General features: G+C 63.4%; 1 protein-coding gene across 1 annotated transcript; it reads right to left on the bottom strand.

Annotated features, from left to right (window-relative positions):
- On the bottom strand, window positions 1-22,670 carry ASPG (asparaginase). Its single transcript, XM_052659960.1, is given in 17 exon segments — window positions 1-125; window positions 128-320; window positions 756-836; window positions 1,167-1,266; window positions 2,889-2,975; window positions 5,321-5,484; window positions 5,663-5,758; window positions 6,416-6,532; window positions 7,031-7,144; window positions 7,254-7,436; window positions 8,440-8,552; window positions 13,024-13,150; window positions 13,715-13,798; window positions 14,615-14,740; window positions 16,560-16,671; window positions 17,203-17,311; window positions 22,589-22,670. Coding segments are annotated over 17 exon segments (2,013 nt in total).
- Window positions 22,671-27,152: the final 4,482 nt, after the last annotated feature.

The raw sequence follows: 27,152 nt of genomic DNA, 5'->3' as shown, positions 1-27,152 counted from the left end.
TTATGGCCACTCTCCCCAACGACGTCCTTCAGGCTGCGTCCTGGACACAGAATGGGAAGCGGCTTCCGCAGCAGGGTTGGGGGCGGGGGACAGAGGCCGGGAGTGCACAGCAGGGTCAGGGCCGGTGGGGGGGCGGGGGGGGGGCGCCCGGGCAGCGCCGTCCCTCCAGCAGGTCTCAACAGGAAGGAACAGCTCGCGCCGCAGCAGGAGAGCTTCAGGTTAGACAGCAGGCAGCCCTTCCTGGAAAAGGGAGGTCTCTGGAGAAGGAGTGGAGGCCCAGGTACTGCATGGGAGCAGGGCAGACGGACAAGCCCAGGCACCTGTCAGTGGGGCCCAGCCTTTCATGAGGGAGGGACCCAAGGACCTGAGCAAAGCCAACCAGAGGGAGAGACTTCCAGAAGGCCAGCTGACGGGGTGGGGGTGGGGAGCCAGCTGGGAGCCCAGTCCACCCGGCCCAGTGGGTGCTGGGGTCCCGGCGGGTGCAGGTTGAGCAGGGTGGGCCCAGCAGGGCCCTTCCAGGCTCGGGAGCTTCCTGGTCATGGCCAGGCCTCTGGGGCTGCGGCCGGCTGCACTGTGGGATGGCCTGGCCGGACGGAGTGTGGGTCTGAGCTCGGCCATCCCTTTGGGAAGCCCTCCATCCAGAAACTGCAGCTCCCCTCACAGGGTGAGCCCCGCCCACAGGAGGGGCTTTGACCTGCCCTGCCCGCAGGACACCATCCCCACCAGCGCCTGACCACAGCGGGTAGGGGACTTACTGGGCCCAGGGCCTGGTCACCAGCCCCACCCTGAAGGTTCTGCAGGAGGGCCACCACTTCCAGGTTCCCAGCTGCCTCTGCCTGTGGGGGGTGTTGGGGGCGCTGCCTCAGGCCATCAGACCAGCAGGCTGGCCCTGAACCCCACCCCCCCACCAGGGTGCGCTCCCACCCATGCATCAAGGACCCCGTGTCTCCTCCATGCCCCCCTTGTTCCCACAGCTCTGGACCGTGGTGGGGGGGGACCTGGGACAGGAGAAGGGATAGCCCCCTCCCCAACCCACGGTTCCCACATATGGAATGCCTCCACAAGGAGGGCAGGGGTTGGGCATTTGGGAAGGGGGGAGCCAGTGGCACAGTCAGGGAGGGCTTCCTGCAGGAGGTGGTCCCAGAGAGGGCACCAGGGGCACTCACGACGTGCAGTGCGCTGTGCCCATCATACCCGGGCTGCCTCAGGTCGGCCCCCGCCTGCCCCCATGCCCGCAGGCCCTCGAAGTCCGCCCTGGATGCCAGCCTGGGAGGGGGAGGGGAAGAGGGGGAGCTGTCGGGGACTCCTGGGTGCCCAGCCAACTGCCCACAGGCTCTCTTGCAAAGCCAGCCCCGAACAGCTGACCCAGCAGCAACCAGGGTCCCCGGGTCCGGCCAGCAGCCTGGCCTCTGGTGTCTGTCACCCGTGGGGGTGGCTGTGACTCAGGTCAAGGACACACACACACACACACACACACACACACGAGCGCTCATACACACGTGCACGTGCACACACACCCCACCGGCTGAGCACCGCCTGCCAGTTTCATCTTTCACAAGATAGCTCTCCCCGGGTGGGGCCCATGGGGGCGGGAGGAAAGTCAGAGGCAGCCCAGTAGTGGAAAGAGGGACACACAGGGGCCCGGGTGGGGGGCTCTGGACCAGCGGGCTGGCCAGGAGCGGGTCTGGGCCTGCCCACTCTGGAGAGGTGGGGCCACCGAGGGGCGGCCCTCTCTCTTCCCCCTGCTCTCAGAGGCGCCCCCCGAGCCTGGGACCAGGACCCATGGGCGGGGTCCACACCAGGGGTGCCAGCTGGCTGCGGGGAGGGCAGGGCCGACCCCCGGGACTTCCTCTGAGTCAGGAGCCCGCAGCAGCAGCCCCCACAGGGCACGGGGTCGTCTCTAAGGTGAATCACGCTGACGCACCGCCAGCAGCCCTCGGACCTGGCCCCAGGCCTCTCGCGCTGGTTCCCACACACACTCGCTTCTCGGGGAGCTTGTCAAGGGCCCCCTCAGGCCAACCAAGCAGCTCAGGTTGGATGACCTGCTCCCGTGGGACCTGTCACTGCCCCTCCGCCTGCCTTCCCGGCTGTCAATCGAGGAGCTGTCGAGGCCCACCCGGGGTGCAGCCCTGAGCCGGGTCACCCCAGGAGTCCTCCGGAGCCAAGCCCTTCCTGCCTGGGTCCCGTCACCATGGGTCACACTCCCCCCCAAGCCCTGTCACCATTGAAAAGTCAGCAGGATATGTCCATCGGGGACACTGAACTCCAGGGGGGAGGGGCTGAGACTGGGGACCCGTGGGGTCTGTGAGCCCCACTCTGTACAGGATGAGGATCCCCCAGGCTGGGTGAGACCTCGCTGGAGCCAAGGCAGGGGGCCAGGAGAGGCTGGCCGGCGGGGACCCGGGGGCTGGAGCTTCAGGCCCTCGTCCTGGTGAGCAGGCAGCCACCCCCCGCCACCGCCTACTCAGCCTGAGATGCAACCCCGGGCACCCACCCTGGGGGCTCTGACTTCAGTGCCGCTCCCAGCCCCCCAGCCTGGCTTCTGCCGGTGCCCCGGCCTCTCCTGCCTTCACCTCCCCTTCCCCACGACCCTCCTCACTTCCAACCTAAAGGCCTTGGGCCTGGCCTGCCGCGCCCCAGGCTGGACACGAGAGGAGCTGGGGGGCACCGGGGAGGCCACCCCACAGGGAGGGCTTGGGGGATAGAAGACCCTGGGCTGCCGCCTGCCCACCCCCCACCCCCAAGGGCTCCAAGGGCCGGGCAGGGCGGGCTCTCCCCATGTGAAGCTCCCCCCACAGCCCACCATCCCTCCCTAGCGCTTGGTTTCCCCCTCGGAGCCCCAGGCCCCCCCATGTCCCAGGAAGCACAGGCGCGCCTGCAAGCCTCACCGGCACAGCTCCGTCCCTGAGTCCTCCAGCTCCTGGGCAGACAGGCAGGCCCCAGCTGCCCTCAGCAGGCCAATGACACCCCGATGCCTGCCGTGAGAAACAGCGGGGTGACCACCTGCCCGAGGCAGCATCCGCCAGACGCCAGCAGGCCAGGATCAGGAGCCCACCCACGCCAGACGCACCCAGACCCACGCTGGGGCTCAGCCCGGGCCAAGCAGCTCAAGGCCTGGGCCCACCCGAGGGCACAGCTGTGGGCACCGGGAAGGCCCAGCCTGGGGGACCGCCCTTGTGGAGCTCACACACACTCAGGCAAAGACTGAGTCCACTGGGCCCGCGCTCTGCCCTTGAGGGTGGGGTGGCGAGGAGATACCAACAGAGGACGCGGGGACAGGCTGGCCAGCAGCAGGGCCCAGATGACCGCAGGCGTCCAGGGGCACCTGGACTGGGCCCCGCATGCGGAGTGAGCCTCCATGGGCTCGCGGGGTGGGGGTGAGGCTCGGCGAGGCGGGGGAACAGAGAGCGGGGGTGGGGGAAGGACCATCAACTGCAGTCACCCCACTTCTGGGGAGCCTGGGGAGGAGGGGGAGTCCCACAGGCTTGGCCCCCGCCGCCAGCCCAGAGCCTTCCAGGGTGGGGCCGCCCCCCTCGGGGCACAGCAGGGCCCTGTAAGGGGTGAGACCGGTTTGGGAGGTGGGGGAGGTGTTGTGACAGCGGCCGGGACGAGGGGGTGGGGCCAGGAAGGGGTGAGCTCACAGTGCTACACACCCATGCCCCAGGACGAGCAGCCTGGAGTCTGCAGCCAAATCAGCCTGGCCTGGGTGCCGCGGGCACACCCCACAGGCACCCCGCCCCTCTGCCCACTGCCAGGTCTGTTCTGAAAACCTTTGATGCCCCCGGGAAGGAGGGGGTGCTACGAGGCACCCCAGCCCAGGGCCAACCTGAAGAGGTTGGTGGCTTGGACTCTCCGTGAGACTCAGAAAATCCCCAGCAACAAGCCAGGTTCCCACAGGCTGAGAGCCCCTGGGGAGGGGTGTGGGGCCTGCTGCAGACACCACACGGAGCTCAGCTCTCAGAAGGGGGAGGCTAAGCAGGACAGGCATGAAGGACAGGGAAGGTGGGCGTGCAGTCCACGGGGTCGCCAAGAGTTGGACACAACTGAGCGACTCACCAACAGCAAAGACACTGGGAAGGAAAGTTCCTAGACACACACTCACACAGGCATCCAGCAGCATGTGCGTGCGCACACATGTGTGCGTGACGTGGCTCTGGGTGGCTGGACGGGGGAGGGGAGGGCATGGCAGCACCACCCGGCTCGCCGGTCTTCCCAGCAAGTCCCCGGCCTCCGAGGGGCCTAAGCCCCTAGAGGGAGGGGCCAGGCAGCCTCCAGGCCCCCCACGTGCCGGCCACTACGAGTCCCTACGGACCAGCAGAGCAGGCAAGGCTGACCCTCGGAGAGAGGCCAGGAGGGCCTGGGTGGAGGCAAGGGGACCCCCACCCAGCAGAGGACACGGGGTGCGTGTTCACTCGCCAGAGGCCCACACCTCCGCCCTCATGCTGGCCTGCTGCCTGCCCCAAGGGCCGGGCTCAGCGCTTGAGGCCCTGGCTCCTGGGGGTGACCCCCAGCTCGTGTTGATCCCCACACAGCCAGCCCTGCCAGGGGCCACCCCGCAGCACAGGTGACCTCTCCGGGTGGCCCAGCCTCTGGCCTTGGCTGCTGAGGGGCCCGTGCCCTCCGACCCTCAGAAGGAACTGGGCATCAGGTGCCCAAACCCACTGCCCAGGGCGCCAGGTCCTCAGTAAGGACTCGGCTCCGCAAGTCTCTACCTGTGGAGGGGAGGTGGGGAACCTCCCCAGAAACACTCAGGTTGGGGACCTGCCTTAAAAAGCCAGGGTTTGTCAGACAGGGCCAGCTTGGGGGACCAGCCCCGAGTATCAGGCATGCTGACTCCACTCCCTAGGGCGCCTGCGCCCACCCTGCCCACCTGGCACTATGCAAGCTGCCTGCAACCTGCTCCGCCCCAGTGCTGGGCAGGGGCTTCCCCCTCCGCCCTCGCCCCAGCCCCTCAGGCAGAGGGTGCGGGGAACACACGAGGCCTCTTGTGCTTTTCTTGTCAGAAATTCCCTTCCAGGGTCTTGCTGGACCTGGCGTGCTCAGCTCGGAGGTCACCTCCAGGAAGCCCTCCCTAACCACCCTGCCCCGAGCAGTCCTCCCAGTCTGGGCCCTGCCCACGACTGGCAGGGTCACTGCTGGTACCAAGGCCGGAGGGGGCAAGGCTCCAGGAAGCAGGTGTCTTCGGTGCCCCCTGGCTCTGCCCGGGGAAGCCATGTGACCACAGGCACACCGAAGGCCCCCCGGGAGGCAGCTCCGTCCAGGCCTGGCCCCGGGAAGTGCCCGTGCCTGCACCCCCACCACAGTGCCCGCCGCCGAATACCTGCCCCTCACGGCCAGCAGCAGGGGGCTGAGGCCGCCCTTGTCCCGGGCGTTCACGTCCAGCCCTCTCTGTAGCAGCATGGTGACGGCCCCAGCCTGGCCAGCCCGGGCGGCTGCGTGCAGTGGGGTTTGGCCACTGAAGTCCTCCAGGCTCCGGTCACTGCCCTGGGGGGACATAGGGGCCCATCACCCACCGAGGGAAGGCCACGGGGAAGGGACACCCCGGCAGAGTCACGAGGCCCCGTCGACTGCATTAAGGGAGCAGTCCCCGGGAAAAGAGATCCAGCCCACCCCCGGGCCCTGTGTGGCCAGGCTGGTCCCCAAGGGTGGACGAGAGACTCACCAGCTCTACCAGCACCTGCAGAGCCTCCAGGTCGCCCATGTAGGCTGCGGCACAGGCCAGGCTGGGCACCAGGGCATCCCACACCTCATCGGCCTCCTGTAGAGGTGGCAGCAACACCTTGGACCCCTGCCCCCTCCCCGAGGCCTCTGCCGTACACACGTGGCTGCTGCCCATTCCCCCACCGCCCTCCTGGACAGGCCTGTCCCCACGCTCACTCCACAGGGGGGACACTGAGGCACATGGTGGGTCCCAGGGGCAGCAACCAGATGGGGTGCCCCCGTACCGGGTCTGGACACTTTGCCCAGAAGCAGGGCGGTGAGGGGGGTCACCAAGAGGTCCCAGTCACTGCCGGGAGCCTGGTTCAGCTTGAATCCCACAACCCAGGCCCAAAGGCCAGCCCTCAGCCCCTTCCCGGGCCCAGGCACCCTGGCCAAGAAGGGAAGGGGCCCCGGTCTGGCTCCTCCTCCAGGGAGTATTTGGAGCAGACCGCCCTCTTGCCCCAGCTGACCCTGCCGGTCCTGGGCTGCCCCACCAGGCGAGGGCCACGGTCTGCACGCTGCGTACACACTGCAAGAACCCCTCTGGACCGCCCAGCCCCTTCCAGCCCCCTCTGGATGCCCGCCCGCAAGTCCCTGCCAGCCCTCTCGGCTGCCGCCCTGAGCCCTGCCTGCACCCGCCCCCCGCCGGCCCAGAAGCAGGCTATGCCTGGGAGTGTTCCGCTCCCGTCCCCCTGGGCCCCTACCCACGCTGCACCTGTCTCAGACTGAGGAGCTGGGCGATCCCGCGCCCCAGCACACTGCCCTGCAGAGAGGGCCGGGGCTCGTCCGCAGCAGGCGGCGTCATCTCCCCGCGCAGGTCCCTGGCCAGCAGCTGGGGTGCACGGGGTGGGGGAGAGGGGGTACACATAGAGAGAGACGGGCAGCTCACCAGGGCCTGGACCCAGCAGTCCAGACCCACCAGGCGGGCCAGGCACCCCCAGCCCCCAGGAGAGGGTGAAATGCCTCCATCAGGCTCCATCCTGGGGCCCAGAGCCTGACCCAGCCAGGTCCCCACAGCAGCTCAGCCCACCCTCCAGCCTCCAGCTCAGGGTCTCCCTGGGCCCTGGTGGCCTCTGTCCAGCGCAAGGGGCCAGCCGGGGAAGCACCGGGGTGGGGATACCCTGAGAGCAGGGAGGACCTGGGGCTCCCTGAGAAACTGTGGGGTGTGGGGCTCCCCAAGAGAGTGTGGGGTTGTGGGGCGGTGTGGGGTTTGGGGGAGGTAACGGGTCTTGGGGGCCACTTCTAGCCTCCCCGCAAAGCCCAGGCACACACCCCCCCGGGCTGGGCCCACCCACCACACGCGAGCCGAGGGGCGCGGAGGCACACGCACCTCCTTCCTGCTGTCCAGGCTCAGCCCCGGCAGGCCCAGCACGTAGGACAGCTTGGCCAGTGCCGCCTCGGACGTCATGTCGAAGCCCGGCACTGTCCCGGCACCACTCAAGGCCTGGGTGGCGGGGGGGGGGGGGGGCAGCGCAGGTGGGCCGTGAAGGAGGCTGGCGACCAGGGCTCGCCCCTGCCCCCGCCCCAGGCACCCCCCCCCCCACCGCGCCCACCACGCCAGCTCCGTAATCGGAGGTGACGGCACCCTGGAGGCAGTGGGTGCAGTTGACGATGACCAGGCCACGCTCGGCCGCCGCCCGCAGCTCCTGAAGCAGGTCGGGCTTGGTGGGCCCATTCCCGGAGCCGAAGGTCTCCATGACCACACCCTTCATGGGGGGCTGCAGGAAGGCCCGGACCTGTGGGGGTGGGAGGCGGGGACTCGCTTCCACCAAACACGGGGACCAACAGGCTGGCCCCTAGGCAGCGGGGACTGCCCACATTGCTCCCCTCCACATCATCCCTGAGTGACCCCCGTCCCCTTCTGAGTGTTAGGGCCATGAACACTGTGGAGACAGGTCAGAGGTCACAAGGAGCCAGCCGGACATGAGAAAGGGCTGTCAGGGGCCTCACTGAGGGCAGGGCCCCCACCCCAGCTGGGCCGCCCACCACCCTCCTGGCCCCTCCACCCAGCCCGAAGCTCTGACACATGACAGGTGATGCTCCCAGCAAGCCAGCGGGAGGAGACGGGCCCTGCAGCTGGACACACTGAGCTCAGGGCACTGCTGAGGCTGAGCTGTTGGCCTGTGCTAAGGGTCCACCCCCCTGGCTGTGTCCCCATCAGAACCTTCAGTTCAGCCCAGTGACTCAACTGTGTCCAATTCTTTGTGACCTCATGGACTGCAGCACGCCAGGCCCCCCTGTCCTTCACCAACTCCCGGAGCTTGTTCAAACTCATGTCCATTGAGTCAGTGATGCCATTCAGCTATCTCAACCTCTATCATCCCCTTCTCCTCCCGCCTTCAATCTTTCCCAGCATCAGAGCCTTTTCCAAGGAGTCAGTTCTTCGCATCAGGTGGCCAAGATATTGGAGTTTCAGCTTCAGCATCAGTCCTTCCAATGAATATTCAGGACTGACTTCCTTGAAGATGTACTGGTTGGATCTCCTTGCTGTCCAAGAGACTCTGACGAGTCTTCCCAGAGCCTTCAGCCCTCATCAGAACCGCCATCAGCTCTCTCCACCTCTCCAGGTAGAAGCCAAAGGTGAAAGCTCACCTGTTCCTGGCAGCTACCCAGGAACCAGCAGACTGGAGTCTGGGACCCATCGCTGGATGACGCGGACGATGCAGGTCCTGCCCTGATGGCCCAATAGCCCCCATGGAGTGAAGCCCTGGGGTGCCACCAGGGAGGCGGGGGGCCTACCAGGGAGGCGGGGATCCCAGGGTAGAGGCGCAACAGGCCAACGTTCCGCTCCATGCTGCTGTGCACCACCAGCCGGCCCTGCCCACGGACTCTGCACACCAGCTCCCGGTTGACTGCGGGGACAGATGGACCAAGAGCAGACTTCAGGCCGTCTGGGGCCACGGCCGGGCCCCGCCTCCCCCTGGCGCCTCTGAAGCCCCCTCCCCCACCCTCCCTCAGCTCACTCAGGCAATGGGTGCAACCCAGCCCGAGCCAGCCAAGTGGTGGGATGGGATCCAGGGGGCAGGAGGACCCTGCAGGGGAGGCGGGGTGTAGCTCGGAGGTAGGGCCTCCTAGGCGAGGGCACGGCTGCTGTAACGGTGAGAGGGCAGGGTGCGGGGGCCCCAGGAGCAGTCTGGGCAGCAGCCAGACTCACAGGCCCCTGGCGGAGCACCCACCGGGCCCCAAGCCCAGCAGGTCCATGAATGAACGAGTGAATGAGTCTTTAGGATCCCGCACCTCTGGGAAAACCTCCATCTCATTCACCCCAAAGTCTTAGGGGTAACGTGAGCCCGGCCCGCTCCCCACACCCAGGGCAGGTTTCTGGCTCCTAAGCCCCGAGGAGAGTGGAGCGGCAGCGCCTGGGGGGTCAGTGCCTGCCGCCCAGAGAACCCCCAGGCCTTCAGGCTGTCCGTGGGCCTAGAGGCCGCGGCTCTGCAGGGACTGCACGCCAGACTCCCAGCCCTCCTGCTGCACCCACGGGCGGGTGACAGAGGCGGGGGTCCGGGCGGCAGGCCTGGCCTTTGACCCTCAGGAGCATGGCATTGAGCCCGAGTCCCATCCTCTTGGCCCCTCAAGCGGGCAGAGGGTGGGTGCCAAGACCCCTCAGGAGGCTGTTGAGGAAGCAGGTGCCAAGGAGACCCCTTCATCCAGCCCAGGTAAACCAGGCTCAGAGAGGGGAAGGGGCTTGAGAGGCTGCCCAGAGTCAGGTGCAGAACTCAGAGGGGAATGGGGGCTCCTCCAACAGCCCGTCCTGTGGCAGGTGTGAGCCTGCCTGCCTCCTGCTTGTTTCCACCAGAGGAATGCTCAGTCAGTTCAGTCACTCAGTTGTGTCTGACTCTTTGCACCCCAGAGACCGCAGCACTCCAGGCCTCCCTGTCCATCACCAACTACTCCCGGAGCTTGCTCAAACTCATGTCCATTGAGTCGGTGATGCCAACCAAACATCTCATCTTCTGTCATCCCCTTCTCCCGCCTTCAGTCTTTCCCAGCATCAGCGTCTTTTCCAATGAGTCAGCTCTTCGCATCAGGCGGCCAAAGTATTGGAGCTTCAGCTCCACTATCAGTGCTTCGAATGAATATTCAGGACTGATTTCCTTTCGGACTAACTGGTTGGATCTCCTTGCAGTCCAAGGGACCCTCAAGAGTCTTCTCCCAACACCACAGCTCGAAAGCATCAATTCTTCGGTGCTCAGCTTTCTTCACAGTCCAACTCTCCAATCCATACATGACCACTGGAAAAACCATAGCTTTGACTAGATGGACCTTTGTTGGCAAAGTAATATCTCTGCTTTTTAATATGCTGTCTAGGTTGGTCATAACTTTCCTTCCAAGGAGCAAGCGTCTTTTAATTTCATGGCTGCAGTCACCATCTGCAGTGATTTTGGAGCCCAAAAAAATAAAGTCTGACACTGTTTCCATTGTTTCTCCATCTGTTTGCCATGCAGGGATGGGACTGGATGCCATGATCCTTGTTTTTTGAATGTTGAGTTTTAAGCCAGCTTTTTCACTCTCCTCTTTCACTTTCTTCAAGAGGCTCTTTAGTTCCTCTTCAATCTCTGCCATAAGGGTGGAGTCATCTGCATATCTGAGGTTATTGATATTTCTCCCGGCAATCTTGATTTCAGCTTATGCTTCAATCAGCCTGGCGTTTCTCATGATGTACTCTGCATAGAAGTTAAATAAGCAGGGTGACAATATGCAGCCTTGATGGACTCCTTTTCCTATTTGGAACCAGTCTGTTGTTCCATGTCCAGTTCTAACTGATGCTTCCTGACCTGCATACAGATTTCTCAAGAGGCAGGTCAGGTGGTCTGGTAATATATCTCTTCCAGAATTTTCCACAGTTTCTTGTGGTCCACACAAGAAATAGATGTTTTTCTGGAACTCTCTTGCTTTTTCGATGATCCAGCGGATGTTGGCAATTTGATCTCTGGTTCCTCTGCCTTTTCTAAAACCAGCTTGAACATCAGGAATTTCATGGTTCACGTATTGCTGAAGCCTGGCCTGGAGAATTTTGAGCATCACTTTACTAGCGTGTGAGATGAGTGCAATTCTGTGGTAGTTTGAGCATTCTTTGGCATTGCCTTTCTTTGGGATTGGAAGGAAAACGGACCTTTTCCAGTCCTGTGGCCATTGCTGAATTTTCCAAAATTGCTGGCATATTGAGTGCAGCACTTTCACAGCATCATCTTTCAGGATTTGAAATAGCTCAACTGGAATTCCATCACCTCTACTAGCTTTGTTGATAGTGATGCTACCTAAGGCACTTGACTTCACATTCCAGGATGTCTGGCTCTAGTGATTATCTGGGTCATGAAGGTCTTTTTGTAGAGTTCTTCTGTGTATTCTTGCCACCTCTTCTTAATATCTTCTGCTTCTGTTAGGTCCAGACCATTTCTGTCCTTTATTGTGCCCATCTTTGCAAATGAAAAGTAACTGTCATGTGATAATAAACCAAGGAACATTCCAGAGACACGCTGCCCTTTCACAGAGAGCTGGGAGGAGGGGGCAGCTGGGGGTGGGAGAGGAGGGAGCTGAGTGTTGGGGGGAGCTGGGGGTGGGCTCAGAAGGAGCGTGGCTGCAGCAGCAGCAAGGAGCGGTGCCCTTTATTTTAGGGAGTTCTGGCTGCAGAGGAGGGTTTGCGGAGACAAAGAGGGCCCACACCCAGCACGTGCCTAGCCCATCCCGAGAGCCCAGGGACCCCGAGTCCGTCCACTTGGGCCTGCCGGGCACATGCAGAGGGGCCGAGGGGGAGGGAGGCTGTGTGAGGCCCATCGCGGCCAGGTGGGCTCCCGCTCAGTCCTGACCGTGGCCTCAGGCAGACGCGGCCGAGCCCAGTGCACTGGGGGCCGGTGGTTCCGAGTCCCCTGCTGCCACTGGGGGCCCACTGGCCAGAGCCTGGAGGCCTGACTCCCCGTCCCCAGGGCCCGGGTTTCTTCCCGAGGAGGACCTGGGGCTCCTGGAGACCCAGGTGACCACATGTGCCGTGGCCACTTGGCAGGGGTGTCGGGACCAGCTGTGTTCCCCTCCTGGCACAGCTCAGCCCCTCCCGAGCCCCAGCCTCACAGAGGGCCGGGAAATGCAGCAGGAAGCAGTGAGGGGCTCCGCCGGGCATGCCCCGGGCAAAGCCTGGCGTTTCTCAGCTCCTGTACCGGGACGTGCCTGGGGCCCTTGCCCCCGCATGGGCACCCTTGCCCCGGGCCGGAGGACACGCTGCTCCCGGGTTCACAGGCGTGGGGTTTCCACATCTCGCCCCTCAGGGCCAGCGTCAGCCATTCACCAGCCCAGCCACTGCACCAGCATGCCCTGTGCTCCGAGGCCAGCATGGGCTTGGTGTGGCCCCAGCCGGGGCCTGGGATCCAGGGTGGACTCCTCTGCACCCTTTAGCGGGCCGTGTCCTGGAAGCTCCCCTCTGAGCCTCAGACTAGAAGTGAGGGGCCAGACCCAGCCTCAGCCCCACGGGGCAGGCAGCCCTGCACAGCAGCCACCCCACCTTCGTGCCCATTCTTCTTCCTCAGCTGGTTGGCACCGAGGCAGGAGGGTCTGTGCGCCACCACTCAGCACAGCCCGGAAGCGGATCCATCCACCAGCACCAGCCCATGTGCCACCTCCTCCAGGAAGCCTTCCTGACTCTCACCCTCAGCAAGCACGTGCCCTCTGCCTGACCCCCAGATCCCGGCCATGCTACACACATCTCAGACACAGGGACGTGTTCTGGGCCTCCCCAACCTCCAGGGCATGTGGACAAGCAGGGTGGGTGGGCAGGGGGAGGGAAGTGCAGGCTAAGGCCCCGGAATGGACTCAGGACTCGGGCTGCGACACCACCCTGCATGTCCCTTCCCTCTCGGTGTGCAGTTCTGACACACAGTGTCAAGGGTCTTCCCGCCCCTGCCCACTGTGGCCCACAGCCACCTGCCAGAGATCCTCTCCTCCCCAGGGCAAGCGTGGGGGCCTCAGGGGGAGATCTCAGGGCCCACCCGCAGCTGGAGGCATCAGACAGCTCCAGGAGGGGGGCTGGGGCAAAGGGTCCCCTGAAAGTCCCCAGGACGCGGTCACCCCACTGGAGCCATGTCCCCACGAGGCCACTGAGGGGCTCCTGGGCCTGGGGCCCCGTGGCTGGGGCAGGGCACCCGCGAGGCTGGCCCGCACATGGCCTGGCTCTGAGCCGGGGTGACCTGGGGGCGTCCGCACTCTGAGCGGCCTCCCCTGCCCCCCCCCCCCCACCGCGGGTTCTCCGCAGAGTTGAGGGCCACGCTCCCCCACCCAGGGCCGCCCACAGGCCCCGCAGCAGCCGCGCCCCCGCCGCAGGCCCCGCGCGCTTACTCGTGACGTCAGCGCCCACCGCGGCCAGAGGCGGCAGGTTGGGGGAGCAGAAGGCTGCGAACCTGCGCGCGTCCACCTTGGTCACCCGGTTGCCCCGAAACAGCTGATTCTGGAAGAACAGGCAGACCTGCGGGGCGGGAGGGGGCCGCGGCTCAGCGCCGGGGAGCCCGGACGGCCCCCCAGCTTCCCCTCACCCGCCAGCACCCCCCACCCCACTCCGGAGCCTGGGGCGGGGGCTCTGAAGGGCGCTCGCGAAGCTCCTCTCCACGGCGGGCCCGCGCCCCAGGGCTCCTCCCCTCCCCTGAGATGTGCCAACGCGCGACAGGGCAAGGTGCAGAGCGGGCAGAGGGGGTCCCAAAACCACGCCCCGAAGGGCCTGCTTCTATGGAGACTTGGGCACGTTCACGTGTGTGTGATGAAGATGGACATACACGCCACGTCCTCGGCTGGGACAAGGCAGACGTGTACATCACACACGCAGAGCCCGGGAGAGCCCCCCGCGCCGCCAGCCGCAGGTGTCTGGGGTGGGGCGCGGGCACAGGTGGGGCTTCTTTCCCATTTTCTCACGTTCAAGGTGAAAGACGGAGCTTTAGCCCTGCCGGCCCCCTCACCTGCGTCCCCCAGGGCAGGCGCCCGCCCCCACCCCGCGCTGCACCCCAGACCCCGCCCCGCCCGCAGGGGGAGGCCGTACCTCGGGGATCACGTACTGGCCGGCCAGCAGCAGGGCGCCCAGCAGGTTCTCCCGGCCGTCATTCCACAGGGCGTGGATGGGCACCTGGGGAGAAGCCGGGGCAGGCGCGGGCCGCTGGGCACTGCCGCTAGGGGGCAGCACCTGCTGACCGCGCTCCTCCCGCACGGGCCTGGCCCCCTCTGCTCCCCCAGACCCCACTGCCCCCTGCCGGGTGCTAGCCAGTCCTCACGCTTCAGGGAGCACAATGCCCTGGGACCCGTCGCTGCCCAGCGCAGCTCCCTGCCCCCCAGGGCACCAAGGCCCGGCTCTCACACTGCCCAAGCCAGTGCCTGGGCCAGGCAGGCAGAGGGGAGCCGGGGGCTGACCACAGGTGCAGGCGAGGGCAAGCACCTTCAGGTGGGGCCTCCGAGCACCAGGTCACAGACCTTACCCGTATCTGCTGTGGGGCCGATGCCCCAGGGGTGACTGATCTGTACCCAGCTCCCCACTCCTACCCAGGAAGGCGGAAAAGGGCTGGACTGCCATGGCGTGGGCAGAGGGGTCGGCTGGGGAGGGGTCCCCCTGGGCCTCCAATGGAACCGCCCTGGGCTGAGCCGCTGTCCTGGGTGCTCATAAGGCCCGTGGACGTGGGCCGGCTGCCCGGCCTCTGCGCCTCATCTGCCCTGGTTATAGCAGGAGCGTCCCACCAGGGCCAGCGCAGAGGGAGGAAGGGACAAAGCAGGGCCGCAGGCTGGCAGTGGGCAGGATCCGGGCGCTGATCGGGCACTGGCCAAGCGGAACCAACAGGACCCGCAGGACCAGGCACGGAGCCGGGGACTCGCCTGCCCTCGCAGCGGCCCTGTGGCCTGGGAAAGGCCCCGATCCATGCAGCCTCTGCCCAGCGGGCGCCCGGGGAGGTACCTGGGCCCCGGTGAGGATGACGGTTTTCTGCAGGTTCTCCAGCACAAAGGAGAGCACGGAGGCGGCGAAGGCCATGGTGTCGGTGCCGTGGATGACCACAAAGCCGTCGTACCGCGCGTAGTGGCTCTGCAGGGGCGGCGGCCAGCTCAGGCGGCCCAGCTCCTGGGAGCAAGGGCTGGTGCCCCCACACACGGCGGGCAGAACTCAGGGACGCACGGGCGGGCCCTGGTCACTGCCAGCCGGGGAGGCCCGCAGGGAACGGAGCCCCTGCCCCTGTGCTCTGCTCTCTTCCAGGACAGCCTCCTCCCCTGAACCCCCAGGGGTCTCCCAGTGACACCCCTTGGCCCCGAGAGATCTTGGCGGGGGTCTCCAGGCACTTTGATCCCGAGGTGGGCAGATTCCTCCCGCAATGCCCGACCTGGGCTCCTGAGCACACTGTCAGCTGGACGACAGCACCAGGCCCAGCTCAGTGCTCTGGAGGGCCCCTTACTGAATGACCACTGCCCCTGAGGGCAGCAGGGGCTGCAGGGCGAGGAAGCCTACCCGCCTCTCGTCCAGTGGGAAGGCCAGGCATGCACACAAGCAACAGGCGCGAGGCATAGCCCGCGCTGGAGGACGAGATGTCAGAGGTGGGCAGGGTGCGGACAGCAGGCACGGGGACGGCCCCTCCAGGGAGTCAGAAAGCCCCCCCTGGCATGCAGGCCAGCTCTGCAGGGACAACCCCCAGCCACCGCCTCCGTGGGAGCAGCCAAGGCCTCAGGGGGCAGTTGGCCTGGGCTGTGGTTGTGGGGAACCATGGGGCCCAGGACCTCTCTTGAAGCCCATCGAGAGACCAAGCCAGGCGCAGCTCAGAGCTGCATGGGAGCAGAGACACGTGGTGGACTGGGCCGCCCTCTGCCGGCCACACCTGGAAATTGCGCATGGCTGGATAGCAGGACGAAGAATTGATGCTTTTGAACTGTGGTTGGAGAAGACTCTTGAGAGTCCCTTGGACTGCAAGGATATCCAACCAGTCCCTCCTAAAGGAACATTCACTGGAGGGACTGATGCTGAAGCTGAAGCTCTAACACTTTGCCCACCTGATGCGAAGAACTGACTCATTGGAAAAGACCCTGATGCTGGGAAAGATTGAAGGCGGGAGGAGAAGGGGACGACAGAGGATGAGATTGGCTGGATGGCATCACCGACTCAATGGACATGGGTTTGAGTAAACTCCAGGAGTTGGTGAAGGACAGGGAGGCCTGGCGTGCTGCGATTCATGGGGTCACAAAGAGTCGGACACGACTGAGTGACTGAACTGAACTGAACTGAACTGAACAGCAGTCCTAGGTGCTCAGAAAAGCCGTCAGGCCCCAACTGTGGGTGCCACTGGCCGGAGACCAGGGAGACTGCCCCGGACACTGCTGCAGACAGCCAGAGGCAGGGCCAGCCCCTGGCTGCCAGGAAAGGTGCCTCAGGGACAAGCCTCTCTCTGGGGAGCGGGGTTTCCTTAAGTGGGGAAGGTGAGAAACGAGCCGGGAGGGCCGCCACCCCGGGAGGCAGTAGCTGGGGCCAGTGCTGGTGGGGTCGGGGGATGGAGAGGAGAGCTGATGGGGACGGGGCGCTCTGGCTGCAGGTAAGACATCCGCTCGGGGCTCTAAACCACAAGCCCTAAACCCACTAGGACTGCACTCCAGGGTGGGCTTGGGGCAGACAGAGCAGGGTGGGCCAGGCATGGACTTGTCAGTCTGCAGAAGTGTCTCGTGTTTCCGCCCAGGACACGGACTGGGACAAGCTAAGTTTTCAAAGCGAGACAGCCACCTGTGCCATTTCCTCACTGGACAGGTGGGCGTGGGCCTCGCTGCGCCCCCTCCAGGGTGCAGGAGAGAGGGTCGCGGGCGCCGTGCTGCTGAGGTGGGCGCCCCCCACACCGCTCCCCCCAGCCCTCCCCGCACTCCCTGGTCACCTCGATGATCTGGGCAATCTGCACCCACTCGGTGATGGTCATGTCACTGGAGTCAAAGAGGGGCTGGCACTCCAGCACTGTGTAGAAGACCCTCTGGTCGGGGCTGGCTGGCCTGCAGGAGGGCGGACAGCAGGCTCGCACTCAGCACCCCTCCGTCAGCGGCCCCGTCCCCTCCGCCCAGTCGGGCACCCAGGGCCGTGGCCTCGGGCCCTGCACCTCCACAGCGCCCCCTTCCGCCTGAGGCTGCAGGAACAAGGACCGTGGTCCCCCGGAAGGGCTGCTCCATGGCAGGAAGTGAACCAGGATGCCCCCGGGAGCAGGGCCACCGGCAGGAGGGGTCGGCGGCCAGCAGGGATGAGCACCGAGCAGCCTGGGCCCCGACCTGGGAAGCAGGACCTTTCTGGGGGCGGCGTGGGGGGGACCCTGGGGCCAGCCCCTGCCGCCCCTGAGGGACTTTAAAGGGGACTGTGGTCAGTTCTAAAGCCACCAAAGTGGGGCTGGCGCCCTCCAGCAGCTCACTGCAGACACCCCGAGAAGCCACAGCCCGCTAAGCCGGCCTGGCAGGTGCCAGGCTCCGGGTGGCCCCCACCCCATGACAGCTAGCTGTCGTCCGTGCCCAGGACCCAGGGGAGCGCCCACTCACGGCAGCACCAGGGTGTCCTCAGGGAGGCCACGGGCCCGAGCGTGCTCCTCGTCGTGGAACATGGGCAGCATCCTCAGAACTGCGGCCAGGCCCCTCCCGGGGACGAGCACTGCGGGCAGGGCGGGCGGGGGGCTCAGGGGCTGGCAGCCAACACCAGGGCCCCCTCACCCCTGCTCCTTGCTGGGGGCTGGGCCCCGAGCAGGACGGGGGCTGGGCGCTGCGGGTGAGCTCTGGCCCTTGAGCGAGTCGGACTGGGTGCTCAGGCCTGCAGCAGTCCCAGGGCCCTGGCAAGTGTGGACCACTGCCCGGAGCCTGGGCCACCACTCTCCCCCAGACAGCCCAGGGGTCCTCCAGGGGCTCCGGCCACGTCCTGGCTAACACCTCCACCTCCAGACGAGCGCACGGCCCCAGCGAGGCTCACAACACACACACACAGCACCCCTCTCCCCAACTTCCCAGAACATCCGCACTATTCTGACCAGGACACACTGCTGCCTCTGCCTGACGCCCTCCACTCCGTACCCCTTCTAACCCAGCAGATGCTCCCCCTCCAGGCACAGGGCACCACCTCCAGGAAGCCCTCCTTGATGTCCAGGTCCTGGTACCCTTGCCACACACATCCAAGTTACCCTTTCTCCTTCCCTGGCCAGAAGCAAGCATCTAAGGAGGCACTAGGCAGAAACGGCACATGTCCTAAGAAAAGCCTAGGAAGCCCCAGTGTCTCCTGGAAACAACTTCCTCAGCAGAGGCTCCCAGAAGAATCTTTGCATCCAGGCCCTGGCCTCTTGTCCCATCCTGCTCCGTGCGAGCTCCGTGACCTGGGGCAGGTGGGCTGACTCCTCACTGAGGTTCTGCTGGGCATCGCCCACGTGCCTGGCCGTGCTGGACACCCAGACGCAGCAGCAAGGACAACACGCACCCCACCTCCCCCCATTCCAGAAGAGCTTCTTTGGCTGAAACACAAGACCTCCAGGACCAGGGGCAACGGGCACCTGGGCGGAGATCTTGCTCCCAGTCTTCACCCTCTGCCAGGTGTATCAGCCTCCTGCTGCTGTGTAACAAGCTGCCCCGAGCTCAGCAACTTAGACAGCAGCCTTCATTATCTCAGCCTGGAGGTGGGGCGTGGGGTGAATTCGGGTGTCAGGGGTAGTTCCTGGAGGTGCTGGAGCAGGTCTGGTCCAGGCTCACCCAGCGGCTGGCAGAACTCAGGTTCATGCCAATAACAACCAGGAGTCTTCCCTGCCCACACCCCCGGCTGGGGGACCCCGCAACGGCCGGTGGGTCCTGACACTGAACCTCTCTGAGCTCGCCTGTGCCTCTTCCCCTCTGTGGGGCCGCCAGCTGCCCCGCCCGCGCCCCCCCACCCTCACCCCCCCCACCAGCTGCCCTGCCCGCGCCCCCCACCCTCACCCCCCCCCGCACCCCCCCTCACCCCTCCCCCCGCCCACCCCAGCCCTTCTTGGGCATGTGTCTCATCCTCAGGCTGGCGGCCAGGACCTCTCCCCAGACGTGAATTCAGCCATGCACTCCTTTCCTCGGGGTCGTGGGCCCAGCATCAGACCCTCCTCCCCACCCCCGCCCCCAGCTCACTGATGCCCTGTCCCCACCCTGCAGCTCGGAGCAGGGCTCAGCTTCCCTGTGCCTCCCCCTCCGAGGAACAAATCGTCACAAACCCAGGGAACCAAAGCAGCAATGTTTGCGGGCCAGAAGCCGCAGACTCTGAGCGGCAGGCTGGGCTTCCTGCCCCAGCACCCCCTCCACACGTCCACCTGCTAAACCCCAGGCCCAGCTCCCGCCAGCCCCACAGGAAGCACAGCCTCAGAGTTCAGGCTGCCGTCTCCCCAGCCAGAGAAGGATACCTCGGGGAAGGGGCACCTTGAATAGCCACCCCCTCTTCCACCCAGGAAGCTCCCGTGGGGGCTCCATACGCTTTGTTGCAGAAGCAACATGGCTCAGGGAACATCAGTGCGAGACCGCCGGCCGGCCACCCTCCCAAGATGCTGGAGGATGGTCGGGACACGTGGCTGCTGCACAAAGCTCTGGACTCTAGCCCTGCTGCCAGGGGGAGGCCCCAACTTCAGACCTTGGCATTGAGGGAGGCCCAGGGCCGCCCACCCACCTGCAGCAGGGGACCAGACAGCCCGAGGATGGCCCCACCTGAGCCCCAGGACCAAGAGGCAACATCTCTATGGGCGTGCATTCAGGAGATGATGCTGGCTCCTGGCCTCCACCAGCGTCCTTGTGAGAGGGCTCAACGCCCAGAGGGGAGGACGGAGGAAGGACAGAGCAGAGCTGGCGGGGTGGGGGAGGTCTCCAGAGGGCCCTCCTGCTGCCCAAGGCCCTGGTTTGGGGTCCCAGGTCAGGGCAGGCGCAGGAGGCTCCCACTCCACTGTCTGCGCCAGCTCCCCTGCAGTGGGTGGCCTTGGGGGAAGGCTGTGGAAATCAGGATCCACAGACAGGGCAGGTGGTGCGCACGGTCACTGCCACAGGGCCAGGCCTCTGCTGGTGGACGCAGGGGGGTGGGTGCGGGGGGCCCTGACTTCCAGGAACATCCCGCCCCAGGGCCAGGCCACTGCTGGTGGACTTGGGTGGGGGGGCACGAGGGGGCCCTGACTTCCAGGAACATCCCTCCCCAGGGCCAGGCCACTGCTGGTGGACTCAAGTTGGGCACGGGGGGCCCTGACTTCCGGGAACATCCCGCCCCAGGGCCAGCGGGGTGGCCCAAGAGGAGGCCACACTGCTTCCGTTCTATTCTCCCGGAGCAAAACTCTGCCGACGCATCATACAAAGCAGCCAAAAATGTGGAGAAAACGGCGGTGAGAGTGTCAGGAAATCAACAAATAAAAAACATTTTTGTGGATTTTGTAATATTATTGGCTTTTAGGAACGGGAAGTTTGTTATTTCCTTCGTCAATCTAAGTAAACACTTGTTACCCAAAAAAAAGAAAAGCGGGGAGGGGTTTGGGAAACTTCCCTGGCTGTCCAAAGGTTAAGACGTCCCCTGCAGGGGGCGCAGGGTCGATTCCTGGTCAGGGGACTAAGATACCACCTGCCACACCGAGCAGCAAAAATAAAACAACTAATAAGCAAACACCTGTTTTCACATCTAATTCTGATTTTGTAAATCAGATTCTTTTTCTCAACGAGGCCCCCAAGCTTCAGGCCCTCCGCAAGCGGAAGCGGCCCCACAGACACGTTCTCCCGTAAGGGCCAGTCTGCCCCCAGGACAGGGAGTGCGTGCAGCCTGTTCAGTGAAGGGCGTCCAGGCCAAGGGCAGGAGGAGCCGTGGGCATCGCCTCTCAGGACGAGGCTGGGCTGCCCGGCCCTCCTGTGGCCTCCTGGGAGGTCCTGGCCCCTGCGGACCCCGAGGCTCCGCCCGCCGGAAGCCGGGCCCACAGGGGGCACCCGGGGCATCGGGGTCTCCGGCCGGGGTGCTGCTGGCCCTGGGCTCGCTGTCATCGACTGATTCCATGTTCCCGATGTCCCTTGACCAGTGACATCATCTCTGATCTCAGAGAGGGGACGGGCAAGGGCTGCCCCCAGCTGCCGCGGCCTTGCCCTCCCCTCAGCATCCTGACCTCTGGCAGGGCTCGTGTGCCTGATAGGCCACTGTTGACCAGCAGGCGCAGAAATGCTCCCAATAGTGAGAATCCAAACAGCCACGGGAGCTGGCGGCCCCTCACCGCCCATACCCGCAGAGCCAGGCCGGTTAATTATTGACCCCACGACCGGAATCCCCAGACAGACAGGGCCTGAAGCGGCTGGGCGGCCCGGCCTCCATCGGGTCTTGGAGCAGGGTCCCCACGGCCCAGGCCTGCGTCCTCCACACGCCTCCTTTGCCCTTCTTCCCACGCCCACTCCTTCCTGGCCCAGGAGCGCTGCCCTGAGGGATCTTGGGAGACTGGCCTGCCTGGAGGTCACTGCCCACCACACTCCACCTTTCTAGAGCCCCTTCCAGACGAGGGGATTTGCAAGCTCTTTGGCAAATGCAGGGCCTGTGGGAGTGAGCCGGGGGCGTCCGGGTGGCGGGGGCAGTGATGGGGGGCACACAGGGCAGTACAGATGGGGTCACGGTCAGAGTCCCCCTAGTCCCTTCAGCCCGGACCCTCGACACCCATGAGCTGAGCTCAGTGGGATCACAGGCATCACAGCTGGCCAAGTGCCAAGCCTGGGGGGCTGGGCAGTGACCGGGCTGGGTCAGGGCCATCTGAGGACACCGGCAGAGCCTGCCTGCTCCCCTCTCTCTGCCCCAGTCCTGCAGTCCAGGAGGAGTGACCCCCCAGGGTACAGAAGGATGTGGAAAACCCCCCTGGACAGGGCTCTCTGGGAGTCTGAGCCCCGGGGCCCAGCATAGACGGTGCCTGGAACCATCTGTGAACTGGCGGGGCCGGGGGAGGGGGGCATTAACAGGGACAGAGGACAGGAGGCAGTTGCTGGCAAGAAAGGGCTCGTGGCATCTGAGTAGCTGCTTCAGGGGAACCACGTGGTGGGGGGTGGGCGTGGAGGATGCTCTGCTGGCCCTGGGGGTTGTTAGGGGGCACAGCTGGTTCTGAGGGAGGTGGAGGGCCCTGGGGAGCTGGGAGAGCTCCCAGTAGGAGGACACCCCAGGGCAGGGTGGGGCGGCCCCAGGAGTGAGGCCCGCGGGGGACCTGGGGGCGCAGGGAGCAGCCGAGGGCTGGGGAGCGGGCCAGGGGGACACAGGCGGAGGAGGGCCAGCGTCCCTGCTCCAGAGTGCAGGGCAAGGCTCCAGACAGGCTGAGGGGCTGTCTGGGCCCCTCCTGGAGGGCGAGCACCCCCACACCCAGGACCCGGGGCCCACGTGGAGGCCACACTGCAACACTCCGGGGGTGCGTGCGGTGCCCTGCCCACCCCTGCACGCTCCCCGGACCAGGCTCCTGCTCGAGGCGCTCTGCCCAGCCTGGGGACACCCCTGCCCCGGGGTCCTGCGGCCCAGCGCCCCCCCACACCAGGCCCTCCCCCGCCCAGCAGTCACCCCTCCCTGACCCAAATCCCGTCAGAGCCCCAGGGCAGAGGAGAGCGAACGCTACCGCCCGGTCTCCTGGTGCCAGTGAGCACTGCCCAGAGCCGGCAGGCCGGCCAGGGACGGCGGGGAGTGGCCGGGGTCGCCCCGCAGCCCCCGGTGTCCGGAGTGAGAGGCCCGGACAGCCCTTGAGCACCTGTGCACCAGCCCGTCTGTGCAGGGACGGGGGTCCGACGGGAGCCACGCCCCCGGGCTCGGGCAGAGGAGCCGGCGGCAGCGCTGGGGGCCGAGGGGGGGGACCTGGGCGCCCACCGGAGCGGGGGTCAGGACGGGTCAAAGTCCGGCCGGCGGGGGCACGACCCCCACTCCGCCCCCCACCCCGAGCCGGGTGCCCGCCCCACTCACCGCCGCGCTCGCTCCGCATGCCGATGGTGCCGCCGGTGTAGACGGCCAGGAGCCGCCGCTCCGGCCCCACCGCGCGCGCCATGCCCGCCGCCCAGGGCTCCGAGGGGACGGGCGGGCCGGCGGGGCGGGGCCTGGGGGGCGGGCGCTCGCGCAGGGTCGGGCCTGCACCTGCCCCCGCCGGGCAGTGTCGGGGCAAGGGGGAGGTACTAGGGACAGGTCCCAGCGGCCCCAGTGGCCCGGGGCGTTTTGAGTCGCTGTGACTTGTGGCACAAAGGCCTTGGACGGTGGCACCCAAGGACCCCCAAGCAGAGAGCGGGTGGCCCTCCCCACAGGCCCTGGCGCTCCCCCTGACCCAGCACTGTAGACCATGCCCTTGGGGTCTTCTGCCCTGGAAGGTCGGGCAGGCAGAGACCCCAGGCGGTCCACTCACACTGTCCAGAAGCCCGAGGGGACCCCTTCCAGGCCTAGATAGAGCCCACCCTTCGCAGTCCCGGCTTCCCAGGGGCGCTAGTGGTAAAGAACCTGCCTGCCAAGGCTGGAATCTCCAGAGACACGGGTTTCATCCCTGGGTTGGGAAGATCCCCTGGAGAAGGAAATGGCAACCTGCTCCAGTATTCTTGCCTAGGAAATCCCGAGGACAGAGGGACACGACAGAGTCGGACACGACAGAGCGTGAACACACACACGCACACGCACACGCACACGCACACACACGCCTTTCACTCCAGGAGATGGAGGAGGAGGTTGGGGAGTACACACCACACACACACACACACACACACACACACACACACACACACGGCTTTCACTCCAGGAGATGGAGGAGGAGGTTGGGGACTACACACACACACACACACACACGCACGCACACACACACACACACACGCACGCACACACACACACACGCACACGCCTTTCACTCCAGGAGATGGAGGAGGAGGATGGGGAGTACCAGGAAGAACCAAGTGAAGTCAGTCTGGGGGCAGCACACCAAGGCCCGGTAGGGAAACCACACAGGGGCGGGGAACCACAACGTGGTTTGGTGGAAAACTGATTCCTCTCCAGAGAGAGCCCTCTGGACTTGATTCTGATTCCTGGAAGTGATGAAATAAAATTTCTATTTTATGGCCAGAGTGAGAAAAAAAAAGGGGGGGGCCTTAAGGGATCAAAGTCTTCTTGGGAGAGACTTGCTTTTCTCCTCCTCTGTCTTTCAGATGTAAATATTCTACTTGGTCCTTTCTAGGAACTCTTATCTAGTCCCTCTTTTAAAAATGCAAATTCCACCATTCCCTTCTCCAGGGGATCTTCTGATCCAGGGATTGAACCCTGGTCTCCTGGATTGCAGGCAGATTCAGAGTCACCAGGGAAGCCCAGCTCCCGTCCTGAGACAAAACAAAAGGTCGCGGAATTTAGAACTTGACTTGCCAGCATTAGTTGCTCAGGCCTGACTCTTTGCCACCCATAGGACTCTAGACCTCCAGGCTCCTCTGTCCGTGGAACTCTCCAGGCAAGAACCCACTGGAGTGGGCTGCCATTCCCTTCTCCAGGGGATCTTCCCAACCCAGGGATTGAGCCCCGTCTCCTGCGTTAGAGGCAGATTCTTTACCATCTGAACCACTGCTACTGCGGCTGCTGCTAAGTCGCTTCAGTCGTGTCCGACTCTGTGCGGCCCCATAGACGGCAGCCCACCAGGCTCCACCATCCCTGGGACTCTCCAGGCAAGAACACTGGAGTGGGTTGCCATTTCCTTCTCTAATGCATGAAAGTGAAAAGTGAAAGGGAAGTCGCTCAGTCGTGTCCAACTCTTCGCGACCCCATGGACTGCAGCCCACAGGTTCCTCCGTCCATGGGATTTTCCCAGGCGAGAGGACTGGAGTGGGTGCCATCGCCTTCTCCATCTTATGCATACACCACCCTTATGGCAAAAATTGAAGGGGAACTAAAGAGCCTCTTGATGAGGGTAAAAGAGGAGAGTGAAAAAGCCGTCTTAAAACTCAACATTAAGAAAACATGGCATCCTATCCTAGGACATCACTTCATGGCAAATAGAAGGGGAAAAAGTGGAAGCAGTGACAGATTTTATTTTCTTGAACTCCAAAATGAACTTCCAATACGTTGGCCATCAGACATGGCCAATGAGTTTGTGAACAGCAAACTCATTGGAAAAGACCCTGATGCTGAGAAATGTTAGGCAGGCTGGTCGGCTCAATGAGGTGCAGAACAGCGCCGGGTACCTGAGTCATGTTTCCTGTTTTCTTGAAGAACATTCCTTAACCAAATAAGGAAAAATTTCTACATGCGATAGCATAAGGAAGGCGTTGCATGAGCTCATTCTGCCTGTCCAATCAGGTATCGCCAAGTACCCTGTAACTGAGACAAAGAGCTGACTGTGTATAAACTGCCATATTGCTTTGTTCGGGGCTCTCGTCTGATTCCGCTGCGTCGGATGAGGCTTGAGCCCTAGCGTGCTAGAAATAAAAAAATTCCCTTCTTGACTTTGCATTACTGTGGTGGACTTGTTCGCTCTCTCGGTCGGTTCGGAGATACGGGCTCGGTGCATAACAAGAAAGATTGAAGGCAAGAGGAGAAGGGGGCAACAGAGGATGAGATGGTTGGATGGCATCACTGACGCAATGGACATGAGTTTGAACAAGCTCCGGGAGACGGTGAAGGACAGGGAACCCTAGAATGCTGCAGCCCATGAGATCGCAGAGAGTCGGGCACGATTGACCAGCTGAACAAAAACAACAAAGTCGCTGCATACAGTGACTGTAGCCAGGAAATTAAAAGATGCCTGCCCCTTGGAAGAAAGGCTATGACAAACCTAGACAGCATATTAAAAAGCAGAGCCATCACTTTGCTGACAAAGGTCCCTATAGTCAGTCAAAACTATGGTCTTTCTGGTAGTCGTGTATGGATGTGAGTTGGACCATAAAGAAGGCCAAGTGCTGAAGAATTGATGTTTTCAAATTGTGGTGCTGGAGAAGACTCTTCAGAGTCCCTTGGACAGCAAGGAGATCAAACCAGTCTATCCTAAAGGCAATCAACTCTGAATATTCATTGGAAGGACTGACTGATGCTGAAGCTGAAACTCCAATACTTTGGCCACCTGATGCAAAGAACGACTCATTGGAAAAGACCCTGATGCTGGGAGGGACTGGGGGCAGGAGGAAAAGGGGACGACAGAGGATGAGATGGCTGGATGGCATCACCGACTCTATGAACATGAGTGTGAGCAAACCCATGGAGACAGAGAAGGCCAGGGGAGCCTGGAAGGCTGCAGTCCAAAGGGTTGCGAAGAGTCTAACAGGACAGAGTCAGAGCATTTAACAGCAACAACAAAGGGGTGTGCGATAAGGGTCAAGGCAGTAACAGTCTTGCATTCTTCCTTCGGCAAAGTTTCAGAAGGGTGGGGTTGCTGACAAGGTGTGCGCGGGGTCTCAGCTGGTGAGTCTCCTAATCTGAATGAGCCTCTCTGGCCCTTTAATCTTGCCTCAGGTGGCTCCTTCCCTGATTAGCAACTATTAGAACCTGCTGTTTGGAACAAAGGGAAGGTCAAGGAGGCTGGAGTCTCGCCCACAAGAAATGGGGGAGAAAAAGGCCTCTGTCCCTGGGAGCCCCACAGGGCCCTGCTGGGCATCAAGACTTCTGCCATAGCAGGAATACCTACTCAGCCATAAAGACCAGTGTCCTCCCAGCATCAACAAGTTCAGTTCAATCCCTCAGTCGTGTCCGACTCTTTGCGACCCCATGGACTGCAGCATGCCAGGCCTTCCTGTCCATCACCAACTCCCGGAGTCCACCCAAACTCTTGTCCATTGAGTTGGTGATGCCATCCAACCATCTCATCCTGGGTTGTCCCCTTCTCCTGCCCTCACCTTTCCCAGCATCAGGGTCTTTTCAAATGAGTCAGCTCTTCGCATCAGGTGGCCAGAGTATTGGAGTGTCAGCTTTAGCATCAGTCCTTCCAATGAACACCCAGGACTGATCTCCTTTAGGATGGACTGGTTGGATCTCCTTGCAGTCCAAGGGACTCTCAAGAGTCTTCTCCAACACCACAGTTCAAAAGCATCAATTCTTCGGTGCTCAGCTTTCTTTATAGTCCAACTCACACATCCATACATGACCACTGGAAAAACTACAGCCTTGACTAGATGGACCTTTGTTGGTGAAGAGCCTAAGCTACTCCATCTTGTAAAGGTTCCGGGCAAACAGATTTAGACTTTGGATATTACCTAACCTTGCCCCACTGTTCACGAGCCAATCGGCCCTTAGGTTAAACCTCCTGACTTTACGTTCAGGAACTTGTGATTAACCTTAAAAGTAAAAACCAATCAAGAATCCACACACAAACACTATAGAAGAAAGTAACCAATCAGTTACCCTTCAGCCTGAACACCCCCTAAAGTAACCAATCAGTTGTCCTTAAGCCTGAACACCCACTTTTTACCCTTTTACCTGAATATTCCCTATAAAAGCAGTGTAACCCAAAACTCGGGGCTCCCTCCCTATAGCCGCTGCGTTGGTGTTGGTGGGAGCCCCAGCTCGAGCTTGGTAATAAAAA

This window comes from Budorcas taxicolor, chromosome 21 (genome assembly GCF_023091745.1).
Source record: "Budorcas taxicolor isolate Tak-1 chromosome 21, Takin1.1, whole genome shotgun sequence".
Lineage (NCBI taxonomy): Eukaryota > Metazoa > Chordata > Mammalia > Artiodactyla > Bovidae > Budorcas > Budorcas taxicolor.
The sequence above is the reverse complement of the archived record's forward strand: the minus strand, read 5'-3'. Positions and strand labels throughout refer to the sequence as shown.